This window comes from Ornithorhynchus anatinus, chromosome X1 (genome assembly GCF_004115215.2).
Source record: "Ornithorhynchus anatinus isolate Pmale09 chromosome X1, mOrnAna1.pri.v4, whole genome shotgun sequence".
Lineage (NCBI taxonomy): Eukaryota > Metazoa > Chordata > Mammalia > Monotremata > Ornithorhynchidae > Ornithorhynchus > Ornithorhynchus anatinus.
In genome coordinates this window covers 84205722-84230979 of record NC_041749.1, presented here as the reverse complement: position 1 = coordinate 84230979, position 25258 = coordinate 84205722, and the positions used below count along the sequence as shown (strand labels likewise).

The following is a 25258-nucleotide window of genomic DNA, read 5'->3' as shown; positions in this document are numbered from 1 at the left end:
GGACCTGGGCTCTAATCCAGGATCCATCATGCACCTATTGTGTGACCCTGGGCAAGTCACTTAACTTCTCTATGCCTCGGTTTCCTCAACTGTAAAATGGGGGCTCAATTCCTATTCTCCCTCCTATTTAGATTGTGAGCCCCATGTAGGACAAGGACTGTATCTGACTTGATTAACTTGTACCTACCCCAGGGCTTAGAGCAGTGCCTGGCACATAGTAAGCGTTTTACAGATAGCATAATCATTAATTATTAGAGCTGGGAAGCCACAGTCTTTCAAATCAGAACAAGACCTGGGTTTGAGGTACAGCCCTATGGGTTTCTAGAGTCAGTTGTGGCTGGGCCAGAGCTAAGTCTCGGAGAGAGATGGGAAGCAAAAAGGCTTGTGAAGCAGCTCTCATCTTTACTCCTGTGAGGCTCTGGGAGTCCCCAGGGAGGGACATCTTGGGGTCAGGAGCCAGAGCTCTGATCCCCCCTGGGGCCTCTAGCTAGCTAAGTTACATAGAGAGAGCCCTCTCCAGCTAAGGAGACAAAACCAGAGCTTCACTGGTTTCCTTCTAGGGATTCTGAGTCCAGTGGGGTCTGGCTAGATTGGAAGTGGACTGGATTAAGCCTCCCCTGAGGGACCCGTACCTGTGGGGAGCAGACCTCAAGGATCTGGACCCTTGGAACCAGGAATGGGCTAAGGTGAAAGGCCCCACCACCACTACCCCTCTACCCCAGACTGTCCTGTCTCCTTCCTTCCTCCCTGCTCGATGTGCAAGGGGTGTGATGTGCGCCCAAAATTCATTTCTTAGCCAGGATGGGAGTGGGAAAAAGCAGTCCAGTAAGTGGACACCCAGGTTTGGGTCTCAGGATTTGGGCTCAGGCAGGACTCGACCGGAAACACCAAAAACTGCTCCAATCTCCAAAGGGCCCTTCCAGTGGGCATGGAGCCCCCCAAGGGAGCGCTGTGAGCTGGGGAAAATGAGGCCCAGAGAGTAAGAGGTTTGCTCGGGGTCTCAAGGAATCTTGGGGGCAAAAAGAAACCAGAAACAAAGCCCAACAACCCTAACTCCCAAACCGATCCCACCCTGACCTCCAACACCAGGCCAGAAAGAACGACAAATGCCTTTTAGCTGGGATTCAGCTCCAGGTAGGGCAGAGAGGCCCACAGACAAGCGCACGCATGCACACGCACGCACACACACACAAACACACACACACACCCCTTCGAGTAGGCTGATGACTAATCACTCATTTCGGTAAAGAACGAAATAGGTAGCTTGCTTGCCAATGCTCTAGTGATAAGAGCTAGGTGGGGGAGAGGCCCCATTCCCTGCCTATGCCACACCTAACTTCCCAGACTGCAAAAAGCTTGGTTTCAATTGACTGAGGGCTTACTGTGCAGGGGACTGTACTGAGCACTCGCTGGGGCCTGAGAATCCCTGCCTCTGACAAAAATGAGTCTTAGGGCTCTCTCTTCCTTAGCTCCCAACTTCGGGGTCAGATCCATTCTCATCCCCTCTGGAGCAGGGCCTGGAAGGCCGGACCAAAGCAGCCTCTCAGGCCCAATCTATCTGGAAGCCGCTTGAGCCATTCAGGAGTCAGAATACCAGCTCTAATGGGTGAGTGAGAGGGGTCAGCCAGGTGACCGCTTTCAACAGGTTATCATTCCATGTCAACTTCTCCCATATTTTTTTGGTGGTATTTGTTAAGGACTTACTAGGGAACAGGCACTGTTCTAAGCGCTGGGGTAGATACAAGCTAATCAATTTGGACACAGTCCATGTCCCACATGGGTTAATAAGAATAATAATAATAATGTTGGTATTTGTTAAGCGCTTAGTATGTGCAGAGCACTGTTCTAAGCGCTGGGGTAGACACAGGGGAATCAGGTTGTCCCACGTGGGGCTCACAGTCTTAATCCCCATTTTACAGATGAGGTAGCTGAGGCACAGAGAAGTTAAGTGACTTGCCCACAGTCACACAGCTGACAAGTGGCAGAGCCAGGATTAGAACCCAGGTCCTCCTGACTCTTAGGCCTGTGCTCTCTCCACTAGGCATGCTATTTCCCAAGCATAGTTCTGTTTAGGCCCCCTCCTCCCCTCATTTTGCCTTTGCCCCTGCTCTGCCTTCTGAATTCTTTTGCATTCTCCTTCTCTAGTCTGTAAGCTCCTCGTGGACAGGGATTGTGTCTACCTACTTTTTTTTAATGTTATTTAAGTATTTACTATGTGCCAAGCACTATACTAAGCACTAGGGTAGATATAAGATAATCAGGTTAGACACAGTCTCTGTCCCACACAGGGCTTACAGTCTTATTCCCTATTTTTCAGATGAGGTAACTGAGGTACAGAAAAGTAAAGTAACTTTCCCAAGGAAACACAGCAGGCAAGTGGTGGAGCAAGTGGTGGAGCTGGGATTTGAACACAGATCCTCTGGCTTCCAGGCCCATGTTCTTTCCATTAGGCCATGCAGCTTCTATCGCACTGTACTCTCCCAAGCATTTAATAAAGTGCTCTGGACACAATAACTGCTCAGATACCATTGACTGATGGATTGCTTAAGATCCTCCTGCAACCTCACTCCAGGTTCCATATGATCCCATATAACAGAACGCCAGTTTTGGAACCAAGAACACTGCTTCTGGTACAGCCATTTTCCTCTGCTTTCTATCCTTTTCCCCCAGCCACTGCCCTTGGTAAAGACACCTTGAATTTGTACAACCCTCTTACTTTTCCAAATCGCTTGCCATCAGTCACCTAATAGCATTTGTTGAGCACTTACTGTGTGCAGAGCACTGTACTGAGAACTTGAAAGAATGCAATAGAGTTAGAAGACAAAATCCCTGCCCTCAAGGGAGGGACCTAGTGGGGGAGGTAACATGATAATAAGTTACAGGAAGGAGGAGCAATGGAGTATAGAAATGTGTACATAAGTGCTGCGGAAGTGGTGAGTACCCAAGGGCTTAAGGAGCAGAAGTGGGGAAATAGGTTAGGGAGATGAGAAATTAATCAGGGAAGGCCTCCAGAAGATGTAATATCAAAAGGGACTTCAAGATGGGGTGAGTGGTGGCCTTCGCATGTGAAGGGGGAGGAAGTTCTAGGAAGAAGGGAGGACATGAGGCAAGAGGTCAGCAGCGGGACAGACAAGAATGAGGCACTGTGAGGAGGTTGGCTTGGGAGGAGCAAAATATGTAAACAGAGGTGTAGTGGAAGAGATGCAAGGATAAATAGTGGGGAGAGAGCCGATTGAGTGCCTTAAAGCCATTGGTCGGGAATCTGCTCGATGTGAGAGGAATGGGTGACCACTGGAAGTTTTGAAGGAGTGAGGGGACGTGCACAAAATAATGTTTGAGAAAAGTGATGCAGGCAGCTGAGTGAAATATAAACTGAAGAGGGGGAGAGACTGGAGGCAAGGAGGTCAACGAAGAGGCTGATGCAGTTGTCGAGAAGGGATGTGACAAGTGCTTAAACAAACATGGTGGGTGTCTGGATGGAGATGAAGAGATGATATCTGTACAGGCTTGCAGCTTGAAAGAGAAAAAGGAGAAAAGGATAATGCCAGGGAGATGGGTTTTTGAGAGAGAGGGAAAACGGTGGTGTTGTCTTCAGTGAGTGAAGTTTGTTAGATGGAAGAAAGGATTTCGGAGGAAAGGTGAGGAGTTCAGTTTTAGACATTTGAGGAGCCAGTGGGACACCCACATAGAGATGTCTTGGAAGCAAGAGGCAACGTGAGACTGCAGAGGAGTGAGGTCAAGGCTAGTCTTTGAGATCGTAAGCTCCTTGCGGGCAGGAAACGTGTCTACCAACTCTGTTGTATTGTATCCCCCCAAGCATTTAGTACAGAGCTCTGCACACGTAAGCACTCAATAAATTCGACTGATTGATTGATTGACCGATTAATAGTGAGGTGGATTTGGGAGTCAGCCACAGAGCAGTGGTGGGGTGAAGCCACGAGAGCAGATGAGCTCCTCAAGGGAGCTCGTTTTGTCTTCAAATCATCCCTGTAAGGGAGAAGCAGGTATTATTAACAGTCCTGGAAATTGAGACCCAGAAGTGGCTTGTCTGGAGATCACCCAGCAGGCTCGGCACAGGGCTGGGACTAGAACTCAGATCCTACAGCTTCTAAACCCATTCTAGACCATGCTGCCTATTCCCCTGCCTCCACGGTGGGCCAAATTCTCCCTGATTGGGGAGTCATTTTCTTCTCTCTCTCTCTGGGCCTCATTTTCCTCATTCCCCAGGAACCAAGAGTTGATGATCCCACCAGGAGGACTGTGACCTGGTGGAAAGAGCACAGGGATGGGAATTATAGGAGTGCTTAGCACACAGTAAGCGCTTAACAAATACCATCATTATTATTATTAATAATCTCAGCTGTGCCACTTGCCTGCTGTGCGACTCAGGGCAAGTTGCTTGACTGCCCTGTGCCTCAACTTCCTCATGGGGATCCAATACCTGTTCTCCTTCTCCCCCTTAGACTGTGAGCTCCACATGGGACAGGGACTGTGTCTGGCCTGATTGTATCTACCCCAGTGCTTAACATACAGTACACACTTAACAAGTGCCACAGTAATATTATTAGGAGCCGGATTAGGGTGACAGTCACCCTTGGAAGTCCAGCCTCCTGGGGAAAGCCCAGCCATTCCCTGGGGACTTCAAAGAAACCCCGCTTCCCACAACCTCTGACCTCAACTGCAGAGTCAAAAGCTGTAAAGAAGCCCCCACTCTCCTGGACTGGTTGTGAAGAAGTTACTGGCCGTCTCAGTCGCTAAGACTTTTTGCTCCTAGAAGACCCTTTGGAGTTTGACCTCTGAGGTGGTGAGGCCATCACCTGGTATATTCACTTTACAAAGCCACATCCCAACCCAGAAGAAGGGGGTGGGGTTTGGTGGGGTGAGGTTGGGGAGGGAAGAGGAAGGGACCTGATCCAACCACAGTTCAGCTCAAGGTGAGCAGGAAGAGTGGCAGGGTTCGGGGGCAGGGAGGTGGGGAGAATCGGCAGAGAGGAAGGTGACCCACATCTTCAGGGAAAGAAAACGTTCCCGTCGGCATCACGGGCAGCTGACCCAGCTTGCTTGCTTAGGGTGATTCAGGCTGGAGCCGGAATGGGTTGCAGCAGGTGTCGGTCTGACTGCACAGGAAGTAAATCTGGCTTTCGAGAATCAGGAGGCCACCAGGCAGTCAGTCAAATGATCATCAGCAGCCCTGGCTGAGCTCCCACCTGTTGCGTGCCTGGCACCAGAGGAGGACGGAGGAGAGAAAAGAGGAAGCCCTCAAAGAGCCTGCAGTTTAGTGGGAAGGAGAGGACAAACACAAGTGGAATAGAAAGATTTAAAGAATCAGAGCAAATAACATACTATCCAAACATACACTTACATACGCCACGCAAACCCTGACACACTTCACACTTGCGTGGTACCTACTGGAACTCAAACGGAAATATAACAGAAAAAGCTCCTTGTGAGCCAGAAACATATCTGACAACTCTGTCGTATTGTTCTTTCCCAAGCGCTTAGTCCAGTGCTTTGCACCCAGTAAGCGCTCAATAAATACCACTTATCGTTGGATTAAAAAACACAGACCTTCATAGGTCTAAGGGGATTGCTGAAGGGATTGGATAGATAAGAGGGATGAGTTTAGGAAGGCTTCAGAAAGATGATTTCTGAAGAAGGGGCCCTTATGGCAGAGAAGATACCATCTTTGTTATAGTGTACTCTCCCAAGTGCTTAGTACAGTGCTCTGCACACAGTAAGCTCTCAATAAACACCACTGATCGATTGATAAGACTGCACAGGGCATGCCCAGATAGGGGAAAGGCAGCAGCCCGTCAAACCCTCCTGGAACCTCAACTGCTCACCCTGAGGAGATGAAACCCCAGAATAGGCCTCGCTACTGTAGCCTACTCTTGTTTACAGCTCCGCGGTTCTTCCATAGGGATTACACCAAACTGCAGAATCGGGTGAGGGAAACAGATCTTCCCCCCAGAATACTATTTCTAGACCAAACGGTATCACTGGCAAAATGGTTTCCAGCCTTCTGGGGAGCGGGGGACTGTGGAGAAGAGACAAAGTCATCACAGACCCACAGGGCCAGCCTGACAACACCCTTCTCCTTACTTCTGCTGTGATCAACCTGGGCAATGTCATAGCCCCTGAAGGCAGCTGTCAGAGGAACTCTGGTCCTAGGACCTGTCTCCTTCACCCTGACCATCCCTTACCACCCCACCCACTGCATCCTCCAGCTTCCCCTATCTAAGACCCCCTGGAGTCTTACTCTGGCTTTAACCACCAGTACTGGAAGGGGTGGCTAGGAGGCAGAGGCCCCCATTTGAGAGAACCCAGGAGTCTTAACTCCCAGTCCTCTGCTGATTGTTCTGGGAGTTGCTGTCTGACAGGCCCTGCTCCGTGCATTCCTCTTTGAACTCGGTGGGTTCCCTTAATCCCTTAGAGCTAAAACCCCCATCCTTAAAGTGCTGGAACAGCAATGCAGGACAGGAGGTGAGGCTTTCGGGGTGTAGGACCAAAGCCCAAGAATGGGAGGGTGTGGAGGGTGCCGAGAGGGAGCAAAGAGGAAGAGGCTGGAAGGAGTAGCAGGATGGAGGCTGAGTTAGAATGAGGGCAAGACAGAATCAACCAGTTAGGGGGAAAAGAAAACACCCCACTTACAAACACTGATGTGCACACACATACCACAGATAACAACACTTATTCCATGAGATAACATCTTTCGGGCAGGGCTACCAGCAGCAACAGGAAAATTCCCAGAAACAGAAACCAGTGTTGCCTCTTAACCTCCTGCCACTTCCACAGCTGCGGCCATGGAAGCGGTGGCGACCTCGGACATGGCAGGGTTTGGTTACACTGGGGGTGGAGGGCAGCACTTACTGCCTTTTCTCTGCACTTCCCTGCCTCTACTGGTTACCTCCCGCTAGGCTCACCAATATTGCCACCATGGCCACCACCATCAGCCTTCTTTGGGGTAACTGAATTCGAGTCTGGTTCCACCCAATGCAGTACCCCTGATGAATTTTCCATCTCCTCCTTCACCCGTTCCTCTAAGACCCAGACTATGCCCACACTAGTTAGGTCCTTTCTGGAAGTGGGGGCCTAGGGCTCCCGGGAGTGTCTCACGACTTGAGGAGGGGGACTCTGGAACCCCTAATACGCTGGGGAGGACCAAGGTCTGGCCCCGGCTCAGAAAGGGGAGAGTTGCAAGGGTTGAAGAGGTGAACTGTGTAGATTGATTCCTAGAGAAGATGGCCATGCTGGGCCTATGGGCCAGGAAGCCTAGTTCTGGTGTGGCTAGTAGTAATGGAATTTATTTAGCACTTACTGTGTGCAGAGCACTGACCTCTAGCACAGACCCCCCCATCCCTCCCTGCCCACTCCAACTTGATTCCAACCACCACCACTTTGGCTTAAAGAAGCAGAGAACTTGCTTTAGCACTGAGCTGTGCCCTGAGCCCAGAGAGATCATACCTAGAGGGTGGGGTGGTGGTGGGCACATTTCAGGAGTTGGGGGACAAAGAGGAGAAGAATAACAAATGCTTGCTTCTGTCTCCTCCCTCCCTCTCCCCTTTCTGCCCCACCACTCACCATGCATCACTGTTCAGACGGGCTCACTTTATTATTATTATTATTGTATTTTTAAGTGCTTACTTTGAGTCAAGCACTGCTCTAAATGCTGGGGTAGTTACAAGTTAATCGGGTAAGACACAGTCCCTGTCCCACATGATGCTCACAGTCTAAATACGAGGACTCACTGAATCCTAAGCTCCCTAGGATAGAAAGGACTTCAACGAGTCAACTAGCTCATCCCCCACCTCCATGAAGAACTACAGCGTGGCTCAGTGGAAAGAGCCTGGGCTTCAGAGTCAGAGGTCATGGGTTCGACTCCCGGCTCTGCCACTTGTCAGCTGTGTGACTGTGGGCAAGTCACTTAACGTCTCTGTGCCTCAGTTACCTCATCTGTAAAATGGGGATTAAATGTGAGCCTCACGTGGGACAACCTGATTACCCTGTATCTACCCCAGCACTTAGAACAGTGCTCGGCACGTAGTAAGCACTTAACAAATACCAACAATATTATTACCCAAGTCATCTCAGCTGGTTGTCTCTCCCACCCTTAAAGATTTCTAGATGACTTCCCCTGGCCAGAAATGAGCTTGATCTCATCTGATCCCCCAAATTCAGCAGGCCCAGATCCAGCTAGGCCCTTACTTGAAGATCTCTAGAGAACAATAATAATAATAATAATGTTGGTATTTATTAAGTGCTTACTATGTGCCAAGCACTGTTCTAAGCGCTGGAGTAGACACAAGGGAATCAGGTTGTCCCACGGGGGACTCACAGTCTTAATCCCCATTTTACAGATGAGGTAACTGAGGCACAGAGAAGTGAAGTGACTTGCCCACAGTCACACAGCTGACAAGTGGCAGAGCTGGGATTCGAACTCATGACCTCTGACTCCAAAGCCCGTGCTCTTTCCACTGAGCCACGCTGCTTTTGTAGAGAAGAGGAAGGAAGGAAGAGAACCCTTCCAGCTCTTTGATATGCTCCTAAACTCTGTGGAGAGAGATCTGGAAGCTTCTTCAGGAGTTCCTTCCAGCAGTCCCCGACCCTCACTGTCAAAAAATTCTTCTTTAAGCAGAAGGTAAATCTCTCTTCCTGCAATTGCTCCAGGTTCCCATTGGTCACTGACCCCTGAGGGGCCGGCCTCCCCTCTGAAGGGAACTCTGGTATCCCACCCCCACCCCCCCACCCTCAAATCAAGCCTGCAGAGAATGGAGGGGAAGAACGAGATTTCAGGCAAATCACAGCTCTTGCACAACTCCATTGGACTGTTCAGTGCGCCACCGTCATGCGTGCCTGTTGCCAAAGGGAGATTGTTTTTTCCTGCCAAGTAGACAAGCGTACATACCCCACCCTGGCCAAGCCTCAACCAGTCACAACAGCTCCATACAGGGCCAGATGTTTATAAGCTTCCTGAATTTGCATGGGGCCTCCTGCCCCGGAAACCTACACACCAAACATGGAGGAAGAGAAAGAATCACGGAGACACACACAAACACACACACACAGGCAGGGTGATGACCAGTTTCAACTCAGCCTATCAGTCCCCCAACCAGATGGATGTAAGGGGAAAGGAAAATTCATTGGGAGCAGAATCCATCCCTGAATTGCCCCCTAAACAGAGGAAGTGGCCAGCAGCCCAGGGGGGCTATAAGACTCTAGTCCCTTTTGGTAGAGGATCTCAGAGCTAAAACATTACATTCTCCCCATTTTACAACTGGGAAACCCGAGACCCAGAAGAGAACTGGGACTCATTCACCCATCTCTTGACTGGAAGCACGTGTGCATCTGGGGAAAGGGTTGAGGGCTGGCCTGGGGAGGTGGGCAACTTGGCGGAGATTCCTGAGGCCCTTCTGAGTGACCCAGTGTGTGCATCTGGTCCATGGGACCAGTGTTGGACCATGCTGCCCTAATTAAGCTGCCTTGATGGTGAACTGACCCTGTCTTCATCCCAAATCTCCTCAGCATAGCCCTCCCCTTCCCCATCGACTCCCTCCCCCCTCCACTTTCTTTGACCTCCTTATTTAAGGAAGCAGTGTGAGGCCTAGAGGAAAAAGCATGGGCCTGGGGGTCAGATGACATGGGTTCTAATCCCTGCTCCACCACTCGCCTGCCGTGTGAGCTTAGGCAAATCACTTCACTTCTCTGGACTTCGGTTTTCTCATCTGTAAAATGGGGATTTAATATCTATTCTTCTCCCCCTCGCAGACTGTGATCCCCATGTGGGATAGGAATTGCGTCTGACCTGACTATCTTGTATCTCCCCCAGGGCTTAGTAAGTACAGTGCTCTGCACATAGTAAGCACTCAATAAATACCATTGAATGAATGAATGAACATAGTAGAAGTTTAACAAATCCTGCAACTATTATTATTACTGCCTCATCTCCCCTAGAAGCTAACTAGAAAAGGCATCTTGAAGGCCGAGACCCTGCCCATGGAGAGACAAGCAGCAGCCTGAGAGGCTGGACCCGCCTTCCGTCTCCCCCTCTGGACTGTAAACTCATTGTGGGCAGGGAATGTGTCTGCTAAACTCATTGTGGGCAGGGAATGTGTCTGCTAATATTGTTATATTGTACTCTCCCAAGCGCTTAGTTCAGTGCTCTGCACACTGTAAGCGCTCAATAAATACGATTGACTGACTGACTGTCCCACAGCTTCCCTGGCCAACCCTGTTGGTCTGACCCCCGACCCTAGGGGCTGCTTCCTCTGAATCTGCCTCCGTAGCATAAAGCTAAGGGTTGATGGACGGATGAGCAAACCACGCCCCAAGAAGCTCTGCCCTCTCCTCTGCCCCTACCCCATTTCCTTGCTACCATCTGGGCAGCGGCGGTCCTGGGGGATTAGACTGTAAGCCCGTCAAAGGGCAGGGACTGTCTCTATCTGTTAGCGATTTGTACATTCCAATCGCTTAGTACAGTGCTCTGCACATAGTAAGCGCTCAATAAATACTATTGAATGAATGAATGAATGGGGGAGGGAGAGGTGCTGACAGGAATGGTAAACTCGCTTATTCCACCCTCCTCATCCTATTTTATACTATTGAATGAATTTTCTACACACACACACACACACACACACACACACAGAGAGAGAGAGAGAGAGAGAGAGAGCAGACAAAGTACCTTTGATGGGTACTGCATCTGCCACTTCCCTCAGCCCAACTGTGGGCGGTGGCCAGGAGAACCTAGCTCCTGGAATCCAGAGACACATGGGGGGGGGGGGGGCCTCTGCCCAGAGGGGCAACATTCCAGGCTTCCAGGGTGTTCCCAGGCAGAAGCCTGAGTGAGGGAAAAGTGTTAACTGTCCCGTCTTCAGTTCTGCTTCCGAACCAGACGGGGTTCCACTAGGAAGACAAACACTTGTGCCAATCACAGATTTGGGCGATACTCCCCCCACTTGCCTGAGGGACACCAAGCAGTTAACCTGGCCTAAACAGCCCCCAAGCCTGGGAGTAAAGGGTTCTGAAACTCTTCCCCCCTAAAGCACCCCTTCTTATTACCTCCAGGGTTTTCTTACTGAATCAAAGTGATCTAATCAGGACCGAGAATTGGAGGACTGCTTCAAAGGCTGGGGTGGGGGTAGGGGGGCCGGGAGGGAGGGGGAGTGGAGCAGGGAGAAAGGAAGTGGGTGTGGAGAGGCCCAATCCATGGTGCAACTCTGTCTGCATGTAACCACGGAAACTACCTAATAAATCAAACGCACCCAGGGCCGGGCCGAGGCCTGGGGGAAGTTCCCTGTACAACAGCTGGATTGAAAATGGGGCCCGGAGAGGAGCTGAAATCCCAGCTACACTCAAGAGAACCGGCATAGTCTCGTGGAAAGAGCACAAGCCCGGGAATCAGAGGACCTGCCAGTTTGTGGTCGTGTGACCTTGGGCAAGTCACTTAATTCCTCTGTGCTTCAGTTTCCTTAACTGTAAAATGGGGACTCGATACCTGTTCTCCCTCCTACTTAGACTGTGACACGGACAGGGATTGGGTCCGACCTGATTAACTTGTATCTACTCCAGCGCTTAGATTAGACCGGTGCTTGACATGTAGTAAGGGCTTAACAGATACAATCATCATCATCATCATGAACTCTGGCCAGAGGCGGCCAGCAGAAAGAAAGGTGCCCATTTTACAAGGTTTGGGTGGGAAGAGAGGGGTCCGGGGTCGCAGGGCAACGGTTGGGGAGGGAATGGAACTAGTGGGATTTCTTCCATCTGAGTTCTCGCCTAAACCCTCCCTGCTGTCCCAGATAGAAAATGGGAAGGATTAGTGTGGCTCAGTGGAAAGAGCCCGGGCTTGGGAGTCAGAGGTCATGGGTTCTAATCCCAGCTCCGCCGCTTGTCAGCTGTGTGACTTTGGGCAAAGTCACTTCACTTCTCTGTGCCTCAGTTACCTCATCTGTAAAATGGGGATTAAAACTGTGAGCCCCACATGGGACAACCTGATCACCTTGTATCCCCCTAGTGCTTAGAACAGTGCTGTGTACACAGTAAGCACTTAACAAATACCATCATTATTATTATTATTATTTCTTCCCAGAACCCTGCCTGAATTGCTGCTCAATCTCTTGCAGGTGGTCACATGAGAAGTGGTTCCCCATAACATCCAACCCCCTTCCCCATCCCTAGCTCATTCCCCGGAACTCACCGGACCAGGGCAGAACCCTTTGGGCTGGAAGAACTCGAGACCCCGGAATACCCTCTTCTTGAGGGCCCCAGGCTCACAGCACCCATTCATGCCCTTCTCGATGGCCTTGTTGATCATTTTCATAGGAAAGGCACAGACGGCGGAGTTGGGGCTCGGAGCCGAGCTGCCATCCTGGCTCACAGCAAAGGCCCCGAAGAGCACCTTCTCCCCCACCGGGATGTTCAGCTCCTCAGCCAGTCTGGAGGCCACAGGGGCCTGGTGCGCTGCTTGGAGCACATTGTATACCCTGTGGGCAGGTGGCCCCTGGGCATGGCGCCTCCGCCGCTTGGTCTCGAAGCGGCAGTCCAGGACCAGCTCCCGGTACTGGCCCAGGTTGCTCTCCTTGGCGCTCAGCCGGATCAGCCGCGTGTGGTAGGTGCTGGCCTCCAATTTCTCCCGCTGCACGGTCAGGAAGAACGCAAATGAGTCGTAATGGAAGGCATAGACGTACTCAATGGGATAGGAGTCCTGGTACGTGGGCAGCACTGACAGCATCTGGAAGTCTGGGGAGAAGCCATCCTGGCTGCCCTTCAGCCGGCGAATGGAGACCGAGCCGGGGCTGTACTGGGAGGCCACGGTGGAGTTGAGGGACGAGGCCACGTAGAAGTACACGGAGTAACTTTCCTCCAGCACCAGAGCGCGGGTGCCCATCGGGCTGGCCACACAGTCTGGGCAGGCGGTGAGTTTGTTGTGCTCCGGAGAGAAGAGACACAGGGTGCGGTCTATGTGGAATGAACCTTCGTGGGGCTTGAGCTCGTGAAGGAAGCAGCGGCCCTGTAAGGTGCTCCCACAGCTGAACAGCCATGACTCAAAGGGGTCCATTACAAGTACCTGGTTGTCTGTGTCCTTGGAATAGGACCTCCGTGGATCTGCAGCCCCATCTTTGCATGAGGCGCAGGTCTCACAGGTCGGGTCGCTCACGGGGCCAGTGCTCAGCACTCCCTGGCTCTCCAGGGCTGCATTCAGCACATACAGCCGGTTCCGCGTGGCCACAAAAACCGCGGCACCCTCCTCACTCCCGTAAGCCAACAGGCCTTGAACGGGGCCGCTGGCAGTGAAGTTTTGGACCTCGTACTTCACGGTGAAGTTCCGAGTGGAAGCGAAGGGAATCCGGGGACACGTCCAGGGATCCTTACTGCCCGTCCCTCCTGGGACATGGAGCAGTGTCAGGAGCAGCAGCCCGATGTCAGGCCCCATCTCAGAGAGGAAACTCTGCTCCGAGGCTCACCTGAGGCCCTCGGCACAGGGGGAGTCCGGGATCTGCAGAGGGCTTGGGGGCACCATTCTATGGGGCTGCAAGGAGAGGAGACAAGGTCAGGTGTGAGAGTGTCTTGGCTGTAGCAGTGGGCCTTGATGGCAGATCTCATGCCAACAAGCCCCGGGAAGGGGATACGAGGGCTAGGTCCTCAGAAAAGAAGAGCACCGTCTACTACTCCCAGGTGCTGCTCTTCCTGCTCTCGGCATAGCCCACATTTAGCCCTTGGGAGGGAAGGGTGTATGTAGAGAGCTTGGATTGGAGGAAGCGGGGGAATGAATGGGGAAAGAGAAAGTAAAGTTGCCAGCCCCAGCCCAAGGATACAGCTGACCGTGACCAGTCGCCTTCTCGACCCTGTCAGACCCATCGATAAACACACCCTCCCACACACCCTGCAAGTCAGCGCGGGTCCTCCAAGAGTCCCTCTTGCTCCAAGACGGGCCCTCACCCTCAAGAAGCCCTTCCCACGGTCTATTCGCTTCCACTTATGAGTCTCCAAGGGCGTCACCCTCCCCGACTTCTCCCCGGCTCCTTCCCTGTCTTGCCTTACGCCGTCGAGTCGCCTCTGACCCATAGCGACGCCATGGACGCATCTCTCCCAGAACGCCCCACCTCCGTCCGCGATCTTTCCGGTGGCGTATCCGGAGAGTCCTCTCTCGGTAAAAATAAGGAAGCCGTTTACCATCGCCGCCTTCCGCGCAGTAAACCCGAGTCTCCGCCCTCGACTCCCTCCCGTGCCGCTGCTGCCCAGCGCTGGAGAATTTCGACTAGCAGCGGATGGCCTGCCACTCGCCGGCCACTGGCCAAGCTAGGGACGGAATGGGGGAACGGACAGGCCTCCGCTTGACTCGCCCTCCCGTAGGGGAGACCGGTCGAGGACCGGAATCTCTCCAGGTGCCACCCTGCGAGGGGGTCCTTCCCTGACCAACCTTGGAAGAGTCATCGGGTCCCCTTCTGGAGCTCTTTGGAAATGCCCCCTTCCCCCTCCCTTGGGGCAGAGTCCTGCGGAAAAGCCACAAGGACAGACTCTGCGCACAGCATCGCAACGGACAGCAAGGAAAACCAGCCTGCCGGCTTCACGGGCTCCTCTTTCCTTCTCTCTCTTGGCATCCCTCCCTCGCTTCCCGCTCGCAGTTTCGGTCCCGGACTCTCTCACCTGGGCGGTCGCGGGCTCCAGAGGCAGAGAGGAGACTCACCTAGGGCACGGGGGCGGGAAAGGGAGGAGTCGGGACGGGCCTTAGGGAGTCGAGAAGGGGAGGGAGGCGGGGCAAAAGAGGAGGGGTGACGCGGATCGGGGAGGGGACGGGGACGAGGACTGGGAGGTGGAAGGAGGAAGAGAAAACGGGGAAGGGGGAGGAGTGAAGGACGGAAGGAGACAGGGGTCACTCACCCCCGGCCTTTCGTCTTCGAGGAGCCCGGCGGCCCCGCCGGCTCGCCCCCCGGCACTTATCCTTCCGTGCCCAAGTCCGAGATCCGATACCCGGGGGCCGGTCGGGGCTCCCAGAGCGCTGGGGTGGGGGGCTCTGGCTCTCCCCGTGGCCTCCGTCCCAGACTCAGGCGGATGGGCGACCTGCCCTAGCAGGGAGAAAGGGTGTGGGGGGAGCCGAGGGGAGGAGGGCGGGCAGGGAATGAAGGTGGCATGTTTAGTGCTGGGTTGTACTTTCCCAAGCGCTTAGTACAGTATTCTGCACACTGCTATAGCCGAGACACTCTCACACCTGACCTTGTCTCCTCTCCTTACAGTCCCCCCACTAGACTGTGAGCCCGTCTCTATCTGTTGCCGAATTGTACATTCCAAGCGCTTAGTACAGTGCTCTGCATATAGTAAGCGCTCAATAAATACTATTGAGTGAAAGTAAGCGCTCAATAAATACCACTGACTCGATGGGGGGGACGCACGCCCACCCTAGGGCTTGCTTTCTGAAGCAAGAAGCTCAGTTTGCTGGGAACTTCCCCAACGCCAGGGGTTTTCTCCACCATAGTACAGCTCTAGATCCGGGGTACTGCCGAATAGAGACGTACCCTGTTAGGAAAAAGACCTTTTCGAGGACTTTTTCGATCAGTCTGTGCTTAATCCGTGAGCTGCCCATCTCTCTTTCCCTTTCCCCCTGCAATGGCCTTCGAATCAGAAAGATGAGATTCTTGAAAATTCAATGAACAGAGGCAATGGGAAGCGGAGTGGCCTAGTGGAAAAGAGCACGGTCTGAGAGTCAGAAGGACCTGGGTTCGAATTCCGATTCTATCACTCGTCTGCCGGGTGACCTTGTGCAACTCACTGAAGTTCTCTGTGCCTCAGTTACCTCATCTGTAAAATGAGGATTCAAGCTGTGAGCCCCAGGTGGGACATGAACTGTACCCGACCCAATCACCTCGTATCTTTCTCCGAGCTTACCACGGTGCCTGACGCGTAGCAAGCATTTAACAAACACCACATAAAAAAAGGCCAGACTGAATTGAGAGAAAGGGTTAAAGGAATAAGGACTTTTTAATGGCAAGAGAAGACAGGGAGGTAATTTCCTCTTTCAATTCTAAAAAAGATTTTATATGGTTCACCACTATAAAAATCAAAACATAGGAAGAAAAGGTTTAACATTGCAACAGGATTTGAAACTAGACATTTAGAGAAACTTCTTGACTGAAGGCTTGTTAGTTCCAGGAACGGGTTTACCAAAAGAAGTTGCTGAATCTCCATCTCCGGACGTCTTCAAAGATAAGAGAAGAAGAAGAAGAGAAGCAGTGTGGCCTAGTGGAAAGGGTACAGGTGTAGGTTCTAATTCCAGCTCTGCCACTTGCGAGGTGTGTGACCTTGTCGGTCAATCATATTTATTGAGCGCTTACTGTGTGCAGAGCACTGCATGCAAGTCACTTTCTCCGTGCCTCCGTTTCCTCCTTTGAGATAGGGATTAAATCCTACTCCCTCCTACTTAGACTGCGAGCCCCACATGGGGCAGGGACTGTATCTGACCTGATTATCTTGTATCTACCCTGATGTTTGGCACATAGTAAGCACTTAGCAAACACCTTTGCTATTATCAATCTGAGATAGCTCAGTTGGTGTGGTCTTGCTTGGAGGCAAGGAGCCAGACTATGTGAGCCCATATTTCTTTTAAGGGTATTTGTTAAGTGTTTACTATGTGCCAGGCACTGTACTAAGTGCTGGGGTCAGGTTGGACAATGTCCATATCCCACATGGGGCTCACAGTCTTAATCTCCATTTGACAAATGAGGAAACTGAGGCACAGAAAAGTGAATTGCCCAAGGTCACACAGCAGACAAGTGGCAGAGCAGGGATTGGAACCCAGGTCCTTCTGACTCTCAGGACCATGCTCTAGCCACTAGGCTACATGGCTTGCTGAGGGGGAGTCCACCCTAGCCCACTCTCAACTCCCAGGAGACCTTCTTGGGTCTCCAAAAGAGATGGCAGGTGCATGCACCCCTCTCCCTTGCCCATTATGGAGCTGTAAGCAGAAGAGGGGAACCTCCCCACTTCCCCATCCCTTCACCCAGGGTCCAGGGATGCAGAAGAGTTAGGGAATGCCTGGTTCCCACTCCGATCGGGTGGGCCCGAGATCTGCAGGACTTGCATACTCGGAGTCAGAAGAAGGACTCCGGTGGCCCCAGGCTCCCCTGCAGCCCTGGATTTGCCCACTGATGGCCGCAACGCACCAGCTGCTCCCTCAAAAAGGAACAGGGAATGCTGGAGGGGCACTGGAGGAAGAGTCAAACGTAACCAGGTTCAACTTCGTCCCCACTCTACGCCTCAGACTCAGGACCCACAGCACCTGCTGGCTCACCAAGCCCAACTAGGGCTCTAAAGCTCAAACTCAATCAGTGGTACGTACTGAGTGCTTATTTTGGGCAGAGTCCAGTACTGAGCACTTGGGAGAGTTCAACAGGCACGATCCTTGTCCTCAAGGAGCTTACAATCCAGTTGGAGAGGAAGGCATTAAAATACATCGCAAGTAGAGGGAAGCGACAGAATTTAAAGACGTAGGTACTGCCAGGGGCAGGGGCTGAGTAATTGGGGGTTAAGTGGTGCAGAAGTGGCACAAGATAGATCAATCAATCAATGGTATTTATCGAGTGTTTCCTTTGTGCAGAGCACTGTACTAAGCACTTGGGAAAGCACAATGTAACAGAGTCGGTGGACACGTTCCCTGGCCACAATGAGTTTACAGTCTAGAAGGGAACATTAGATAGGGAAATAAGAGGGAGAGATGAGAGAGAAACCAGGGAAGGCCTTCTGGAAGACATGCAGTTTCAGAAAGGCTTTGAAGATTGGGAGAACAGTGGTCTGTGGAATGTGAAGGGGGAGGGAGTTCCAGACAGGAGGGAGGATGTGAGCAAGGGGTCGAGGATGAGAGAGATGAGAGCAAGGTTCTGTGAGTAGGTTATCTTGAGAGAAGCAAAGTGTGCGGGGCTGAGGTGTAGTGGGAGATGAGAGTGGTTAGGTAGCGGGGAGAGAGCTGATTGAGTGCCTTAAAGCCGATGGTGAGGAGTTTCTGCTTGATGTGGAGAGGGATGGGCAAACCATGAGAGGTTTCTGAGGAGTGGGAAACGGTGGACAAAAACTCCCGAGTTTCTTCTCGGGACCCCATTATTGCCATGCCTCTCCCCTGGGACTCAGTTTCCCCATCTGCAGCACCAAGAATATGAGTGCAGCTCCCTTCTCTTCCTCAGAGGTTTTGAGAGATGAATGAGTTAATCGGAAAGAAAAAAAAATGTTCCTTTGCTCTATTACCCTGCCAACCATTGTAGTAATTAGTCCCTGGGACGGGTGTGCTCTCATCCGCTCCTTCGGTCCCTCCGGCATTTCCCCATTAGTAATAACAGTCTGAATATTAAACACTAAGAACATGTATCTGCGATAGCCATTTTTCTTGGCCTTCATCCCAGGCAGGGAGCCCAGCTCCCACTGCCTCCCATCTCCCACTGCCTCCCATCTCCACTCACACCCAGGGCAGCTCTGAACTCAACTCCTAGACCAGCCCTGGGGTATAAGGAGCGCGGGGTGTGGGGAGCTTCCCGGCAAAGGCGGGACTGTCTGATCTGTTCCCAGAGAGCAACAGGCTCTCAGGATGCATTTCCCATTTCATTGCTGGAGGACGTTTACAGCTCAAAACCCACAGGCACCCAAGTGGTCACACACATATGCTTGCCTACCCGCACAGATACGTGTCACCACAAGCCCCCTGCCAGCCACATTCTCAAATGTATTTGCCCTCACATGTACACATGCACTCCCACATGAGGGCAAACACATACAAACTCCTTTACAAAAAGAAATCTTCAAGTCTGGGAGGCTGACTAAAAGCCAATAGCCATTCAGTTACAGGACACAAAACTAGCCTGGGACTCTGAGAGCCCGAGTTGAGTTTCCGGTGCCACCGCTGACCACGGCCATCCAAGGCTTTGTGGCCAAATGAACAGAGCCCAGGAGGAGCATCAGGATTCCTGGGTTTCGGCCTTGACTCTAGCACAACTGCAGTGTGTGACCTAGAACAAATCCATCAGTCATTCAATCAGTAGTAGTTATTAAGCGGCTACTACATGCAGAGCGTCGGAAGTAAGCGTTTGGGAGAGTACAATCCAGTTGGTAGCCTGCCCTGAACTTACGTCTAGCGTGGGAGATGGATGCTAAAATAAACTACAGACAGAAGAAAGCGAGTATAATAACGATAATAATAATCATTTGTGGTATTTGTTAAGAGCTCATTGTGTGCCAAGCACTGTACTAAATGTACTAAATGGGGTGGATGATCATGGTATTTGTTAAAGGCTTACTATATGTCAGGCACCGTTCTAAGGACTGGGGCAGATAAAAGTTCATCACATTGGACACAGTCCCTGTCCCACATGGGGCTCGCAGTCTAAGAAGGAGGGAGGACAGGTATTGAATCCCCATTTCACAGATGAGGAAATTGAGGCGCAGAGAAGTTAAGTGACTTGCACAAGGTCACACAGCAGGCAAATGGCAGAGTCAGGATTAGAATCCAAGTCTCCTGACTCCCAGGCCCATGCTCTTTCCACTAGACCACACTGCTTCTCAGCATGCTGGGTCACCTTGGGCAAGAAACTTCACATCTCTGGGCCTCAGTGTCCTCATCTTTAAACTGGGGATTCGATACCTGTTCTCCCTCCTTAGACTGTAAGCCCCGGTTGGTACCTACCCCGGTGCTTAGTACAGTGCTTGACACACAGTAAATGCTTAACAAATACCATTGTTATTATTATTTCTTGATTAATTGATCGGGAAGATGGGATTCACCACTCTCAGGAAGTTGGTGTGAGAAGTAAGAGGACACAGAGGAGGGCCCTTCTTCCTTGGGAAGAAATGCGAGAGATCAAATCTAATGGTTCTTGGGGGCCAGCTCCACCGTTGCTATAATTTGTACCAGCTATTCCAGACAAACCCCTTTCCTAGTCTATCTGCCTGAGGATCTGCGGCAGCAGGCTGGAAGCAAGGCAGCAGATGGAGGCTCTATCTCAGTCCTGGGTTGTGAGACAGTGACAATTGTGATTTTTGAATAACCCACTCCATTTAGGGGGAGGAAAGCCCAGCAGTGAGGTAGGATGCCCAACTGAGCTAGAGGGCAGTCCATGGAGAGACAGAAGATTTCAGGGGCAGGAGCAGGAGGGGCAAATCCTGCCCAGGGAAAGAGGGAGGGCAATACAACCCCAGAGCTCAGATGGAAGGATTTGATTTTCCATGATCGTGAGTGGTGCGTGACAGATGGTGAGCATTTGAGGTTGGAATTGAATGTCCGATGCCCTCCCTGATGGTGTTCTCTTCCCGATGCTGAGCTGAGGCATTCACCAGCAGCCCCCACCTTCCTTGCTGGAGAAGCTTAGAAGGAAGTCAAACCTTTATAGTGGCTCCAAACCAAAAGGGCAGCATACCCACTGCATGGCCAAGTGCGAGAGAGAGAGCAAGCGAGAGAGCGGAAAGGCTGGAAGAAGTGTTCTGGAAATCCACTGTCCACTTGAGACAGAGCCATCACCTTCGCTCCAACATCCCAGGGCCCAGGTTTGCAAAACATCTTTCTCTGTTTGAACCTTGCCCTGCACCCCTCTACCTATCTCAATCCTGGAGGGCCACTGTCCTAGCTCTCATGCAGGACTGTGGATGGATTAGTGGGTTGTCCATTTTGGCTACCCTTATCTGACTGCCATTCTTTGCCTCTGATTTATGTCCCTTCTACTTTTTCTAGCATTTCCCAACATGTTTGACGTACCCGAAAGCACTATGAGAGAGCAGGGTCATTCCTAAGGGGAATATTTTCCCCTTGGGTCAGGGAAACCCGGTTTCTTAAGGGGCCATCTGTAGTAGAGAAGTAGCGTGGCCTATTGTATAGAGCACAGGCCTGGGAGTCAGAAGTACCTGGGTTCTAATCCCAGCTCTGGCATTTGTCTGCTGGGTGACCCTGGGAAAGTCACTTCACTTCTCTGTGCCTCAGTTACCTCATCTGTAAAGTGGGGATTAAGACTGTGAGCCTCTTGTGTGTCCAACCTGATCAGGCTTGTATCTACACCAGCACTTAAAACGGTGCCTGTCACACAGTAAGTGCTTAACAGATACCATAAAAATACGTTTTCCAAAATGGAGGCAAAACCCAAGACTAAAATTTCCATTTCTTTCCTTCTGCGGATTTTAAATCCATATAATTGCCTTGATCCTTTTTCAACCCCTCTGCAGAAATTCATCTTAGTGATATTTTAATGGAAATCAAGTCAGATCAGCCCGTCCTTAGGTTCGCTAAAGGCTCAGAGAATGGTGGCTATTGTGACAGCTTAGTTGTCACAACATCATCTGCAGATTTGCAGTCCTTGTATTCTTGTTGTTTTCCCACATAATAACCATCTAGCCCATGGCTAAGTAGAAAGACTTCATATCGGCTTGGCTGGAGAAGCGAGGCAGTCTCCAACCCTCTAGAGTGCCAATTCTCTCCATCTCCTTGGGTCGTCCCAAAGGTGCCGGGTTTCTGTGGTTACTCGAGAGGTCTGTTTCCAGCTCCTCCACCTTTTTGGGGAACATGGCCCTATTCAGGGGGCCGGGAAACTGGGAAGTCTAAGCTATTCCTGTAGAGATAATGCAAGAGTTCTGATAGGCTCCTAGAATGCAGCCCCTGAACTCGGGATATGGGGATTTCTTTCCTCTGACCCCGATCCTCCCAGAGCCCTTGAAAGGAAGGCTATAGGACTGGAGTGAGGAGGGGAAACAGGATGAAGAACCAGAGCTCCGCAGTTTAATTCTCAGATCTGCCAGGACCTTGCTCGATGACCCCCACCAAGTCCCTTACTCTCTCTGTGCCTCAATTTCCCCATTCTGCAAAATGGAGCTGATAACCCCCAACCCTGTGGATGAGGGCAACCAGACCACCGAGCCATGTGGAGGAAACAATCTTTCTCAGGCTCAGATCTGCCCAAATTCCCTCCTGGAATATCCTCCCTCCGACGGAGGTTACAATCCATTAGATTGTGTGCTCCTCAGGGACAGGGATTCATGCCTACTTGCTCTATTGACTGTCAGGGATGAGACTTCAGGACAGAGGCTTATCTGTTGCCCCTGACGGTAGACTCCATCATAAAGATGATGTATGTTGTGGGGAGGATCTCTATGCACATGTGTAAATGTGGTGGGTCTATTTGGGGGTCTGGGCATCTATATGAATTGTGTGTTGGGGTATGTTTATATACATCTATGTGTGGGGACTGGCTATGTGTGTGTATGTGTGCCATTTTCCTCCCCCCAATCAGCAAGTTATAGGGTTAGGAGCTGCAGTTCACATCCCCCACAATACACAGAGAACCACACATACACTATACTTGCAAATACACATAAACACAAATATCTCTATCACCCCTCCTACACATACCTAAACACAGTCTCTCTCTCTCTCACACACACACACACCTAGAGAGCTCCCTCTCTATAAGGACAAATCCAAACCTACAAGAAACGCACATACTTAGGAACCACGCAGATACGCAAACGCACAGGCAGGCATCAAGCTGAGATGGACATACCCGTGGCCACGGGATAGAGCGATGCAAGAGTTCAGGGCCAGAGGACAAGAGGCAAAGAATGGATATCAGCGTGGCTCAGTGGAAAGAGCCCGGGCTTGGGAGTCAGAGGTCATGGGTTCTAATCCCGGCTCCGCCGCTTGCCAGCTGTGTGACTCTGGGCAAGTCACTTCAGTTCTCTGGGCCTCAGTTACCTCGTCTGTAAAATGGGGATTAAGAATGTGAGCCCCACGTGGGACATCTTGATCAGCTTGTATTCCCCCAGCGCTTAGAGCAGTGCTTTGCACATAGTAAGCGCTTAACACATACCACCATTATTATTATCAGGAAAACTTTAGAGGAAGAATAAGCAGGCCAGGAAAAAGAACGAGGACTAGGTGCATACGTCTAACCCGGACGAAGCTTAAGACTTCCCGCTAGTCCTATATAAAACCCGGCCTGGAAGAGAAGCAGCGTGGCTCAGTGGAAAGAGCCCGGGCTTGGGAGTCAGAGGTCATGGTTCTAATCCCTGCTCCGCCGCTTACCAGCTGTGTGACTCTGGGCAAGTCACACAACTTCTCTGTGCTTCAGTTACCTCATCTGTAAAATGGGGATTAAAACTGTGAGCCCCACATGGGACAACCTGATCACCTTGTATCCTCCCAGCGCTTAGAACAGTGCTTTGCACATAGTAGGCGCTTAACAAATACCACATTATTAAAGAGCAGAAAGTGATCTTCTGCTCGTCCAAACACGTTTCTTCAAGTTCCTCCCATTTTCCTCCTGCCCCTCCAGCATTCAGACCCTAGGATCCACATATCCCCCATGCCTCAAGTCCTAAAGCAGGCCCACCTTCATCCCACCCATCCAGCTGCCCACCCTAACTTTGAACTTTCTCTTTCGGTACACTCTTACCAGGCCATCTCCCAGCCGTTAGGATTGGAAATGTCTTCTGAAGTTCAAACTCCATCCCTTCCAAATGGAACAGGACGCTGAAGTTGAGGAAGGTGGAAAGTGAACTATAAGTCAGATGCAGCAGCCCCAACCCCCAAGATGGCGTCCGTTCTACATCACCCTCTTTCCCACAAGACTAAGAGAAGCGGCGTGGCCCAGTGGAAAGAGCGTGGGCCTTGGAGGCAGAAGGACCCGAGTTCTAATCCTAGCTCCGCCACTTGTCTGCTGTGACCTGGGGCAGGTCGCTTAACTTCCCCCTGCCTCCGTTACCTCAGCTGTAAAATGGGAATTATGACTTTGAGTCTATGTGGGACAGGGACTGTGTCCAACCTGATTAACTTGTATCCACCCAAGCCCTTAGCATAGTAAACGCTTAACAAATACCATAAAAAAACGAGGCCCGAGGCAGTGATGCCACTTAGCAGGTGGCCAAAACTGGAAAGAAATCAAGACAACATGTTTAGAAGTGACTGAATCGGCTTTGCGTCTCCTTCCTATTCCTTCTCGGTTGGATTTTCACGGAAATTCAGGTCAGAATGGATCCTTACAGCCGAGTCTCCCTGAACCCAGCGTTTGCAAGCTGTTCCGGAATTTGACTGAGAGACCCGTATTCTCTATGCGGAGTAGAGATGAGGCCAGGGATGAGCCTGACCCACTGACAGCGGCGGGAGTCTCTTGGCTGGTACCAGAAAGGAACGGGTGAGATGCCGTTCCCCACAGCACTGGCACCATTTTTCTGCCACAACAGTGGTTGTCTGTCATATTGACACACTCTCAGTGGTGAGTAGCAGTTCCGGGCATACTGGAACCACGGAAGAGACCTGGGTTCCATTTACAGGTTGGTGAATGAGTTTGGGAGGTGGGTGGTTTGCTGAACCCTCTTGCATAGCAGATCCTAGTAGTCTAGCCGGAACCCAATTCCGGTGATCCTGGGAATATTATTATTGTCATGGCATCTGTTAGGTGCTTACTATGTGTCAAGCACTGTTCTAAGCTTCGGGGTTGATACAAGTTAATCAGGTCGGACACAATCCCTTGTCCCACATGGGGCTCACAGTCTCACAGATTGAGTGAAGGAGCGAGCCACGGGGGGCCGCAAGATCCCAGCTCAGGGGCACCCAGAGCCATGCTGTTTTTCAGCCCCCAATCCCCTGAAAGGGACCAAGCATGTGTTTCTCCCTCTTCTCCTTTAGCACCCCACCTCACCTGGGCCATCCCAGGGTGTGGTGACAGAAGCTGACTCTCCCGTCTATCTAAGGGAGCACGAGCAATTTGGAGACCTGCTCCAAAAGCCACAGGGGGGTTCAGAAGCCTGAAGATCTGGGGGTTCTATCTCTCTCTGGCCCCTCACCTCCTCCTCCGCTGCAACGTTTCATGTTTCTTGCATCTGGCGATTTTCCACCACCCCACAGGGAACACCAAAGTCCAGAGTGGGCAAGTGCCTTGCCTAAGATTCCACACGGCAAGTTGGGAGTGGAACAGGCACAAGAGCACAGAAGTCCTGACTGCTAAGTCGGTACTTCATTTCCTTCCTCTCCTAGAACCGCGGAACGGGAGGAGACGAGAGTTGAGGCCAAAGCGGAAACGAGACGCCAAATCCCAGAACTAGGTTGCCTCCTTGTGGAGAGGAAGGAGAGCCAAAGTCATGGTAGTGGTTAGAACATGTCCCGGCCCCTTCACCATTCCTCTGGGGGCCAAACAGTTTTGAGGTCCAGGGACTGCACCAACTCCTCTAGAAGGAAAATTCCACTGAGAATAGGTAAAGGTGCAGAGAAATACACGGACCCACTTTCCTGACATCTCCCAATGTT

The 25258-nt window shown here is 51.5% G+C and overlaps 1 protein-coding gene across 1 annotated transcript in view; it reads right to left on the bottom strand.

The window, feature by feature from the left end:
* Nucleotides 1-14723, bottom strand: part of MST1R (macrophage stimulating 1 receptor) — a 30933-nt gene extending 16210 nt beyond the window's left edge. The window contains exons 1-2 of the mRNA XM_029052171.1: nt 14647-14723; nt 12197-13528 (exon numbers count right to left, since the gene is read on the bottom strand). Of these exons, the coding sequence (XP_028908004.1) occupies nt 12197-13432 (1236 nt within the window). The 5' untranslated portion in view covers nt 13433-13528; nt 14647-14723. The remainder of the gene's footprint in view (nt 1-12196; nt 13529-14646) is intronic.
* Nucleotides 14724-25258: the final 10535 nt, after the last annotated feature.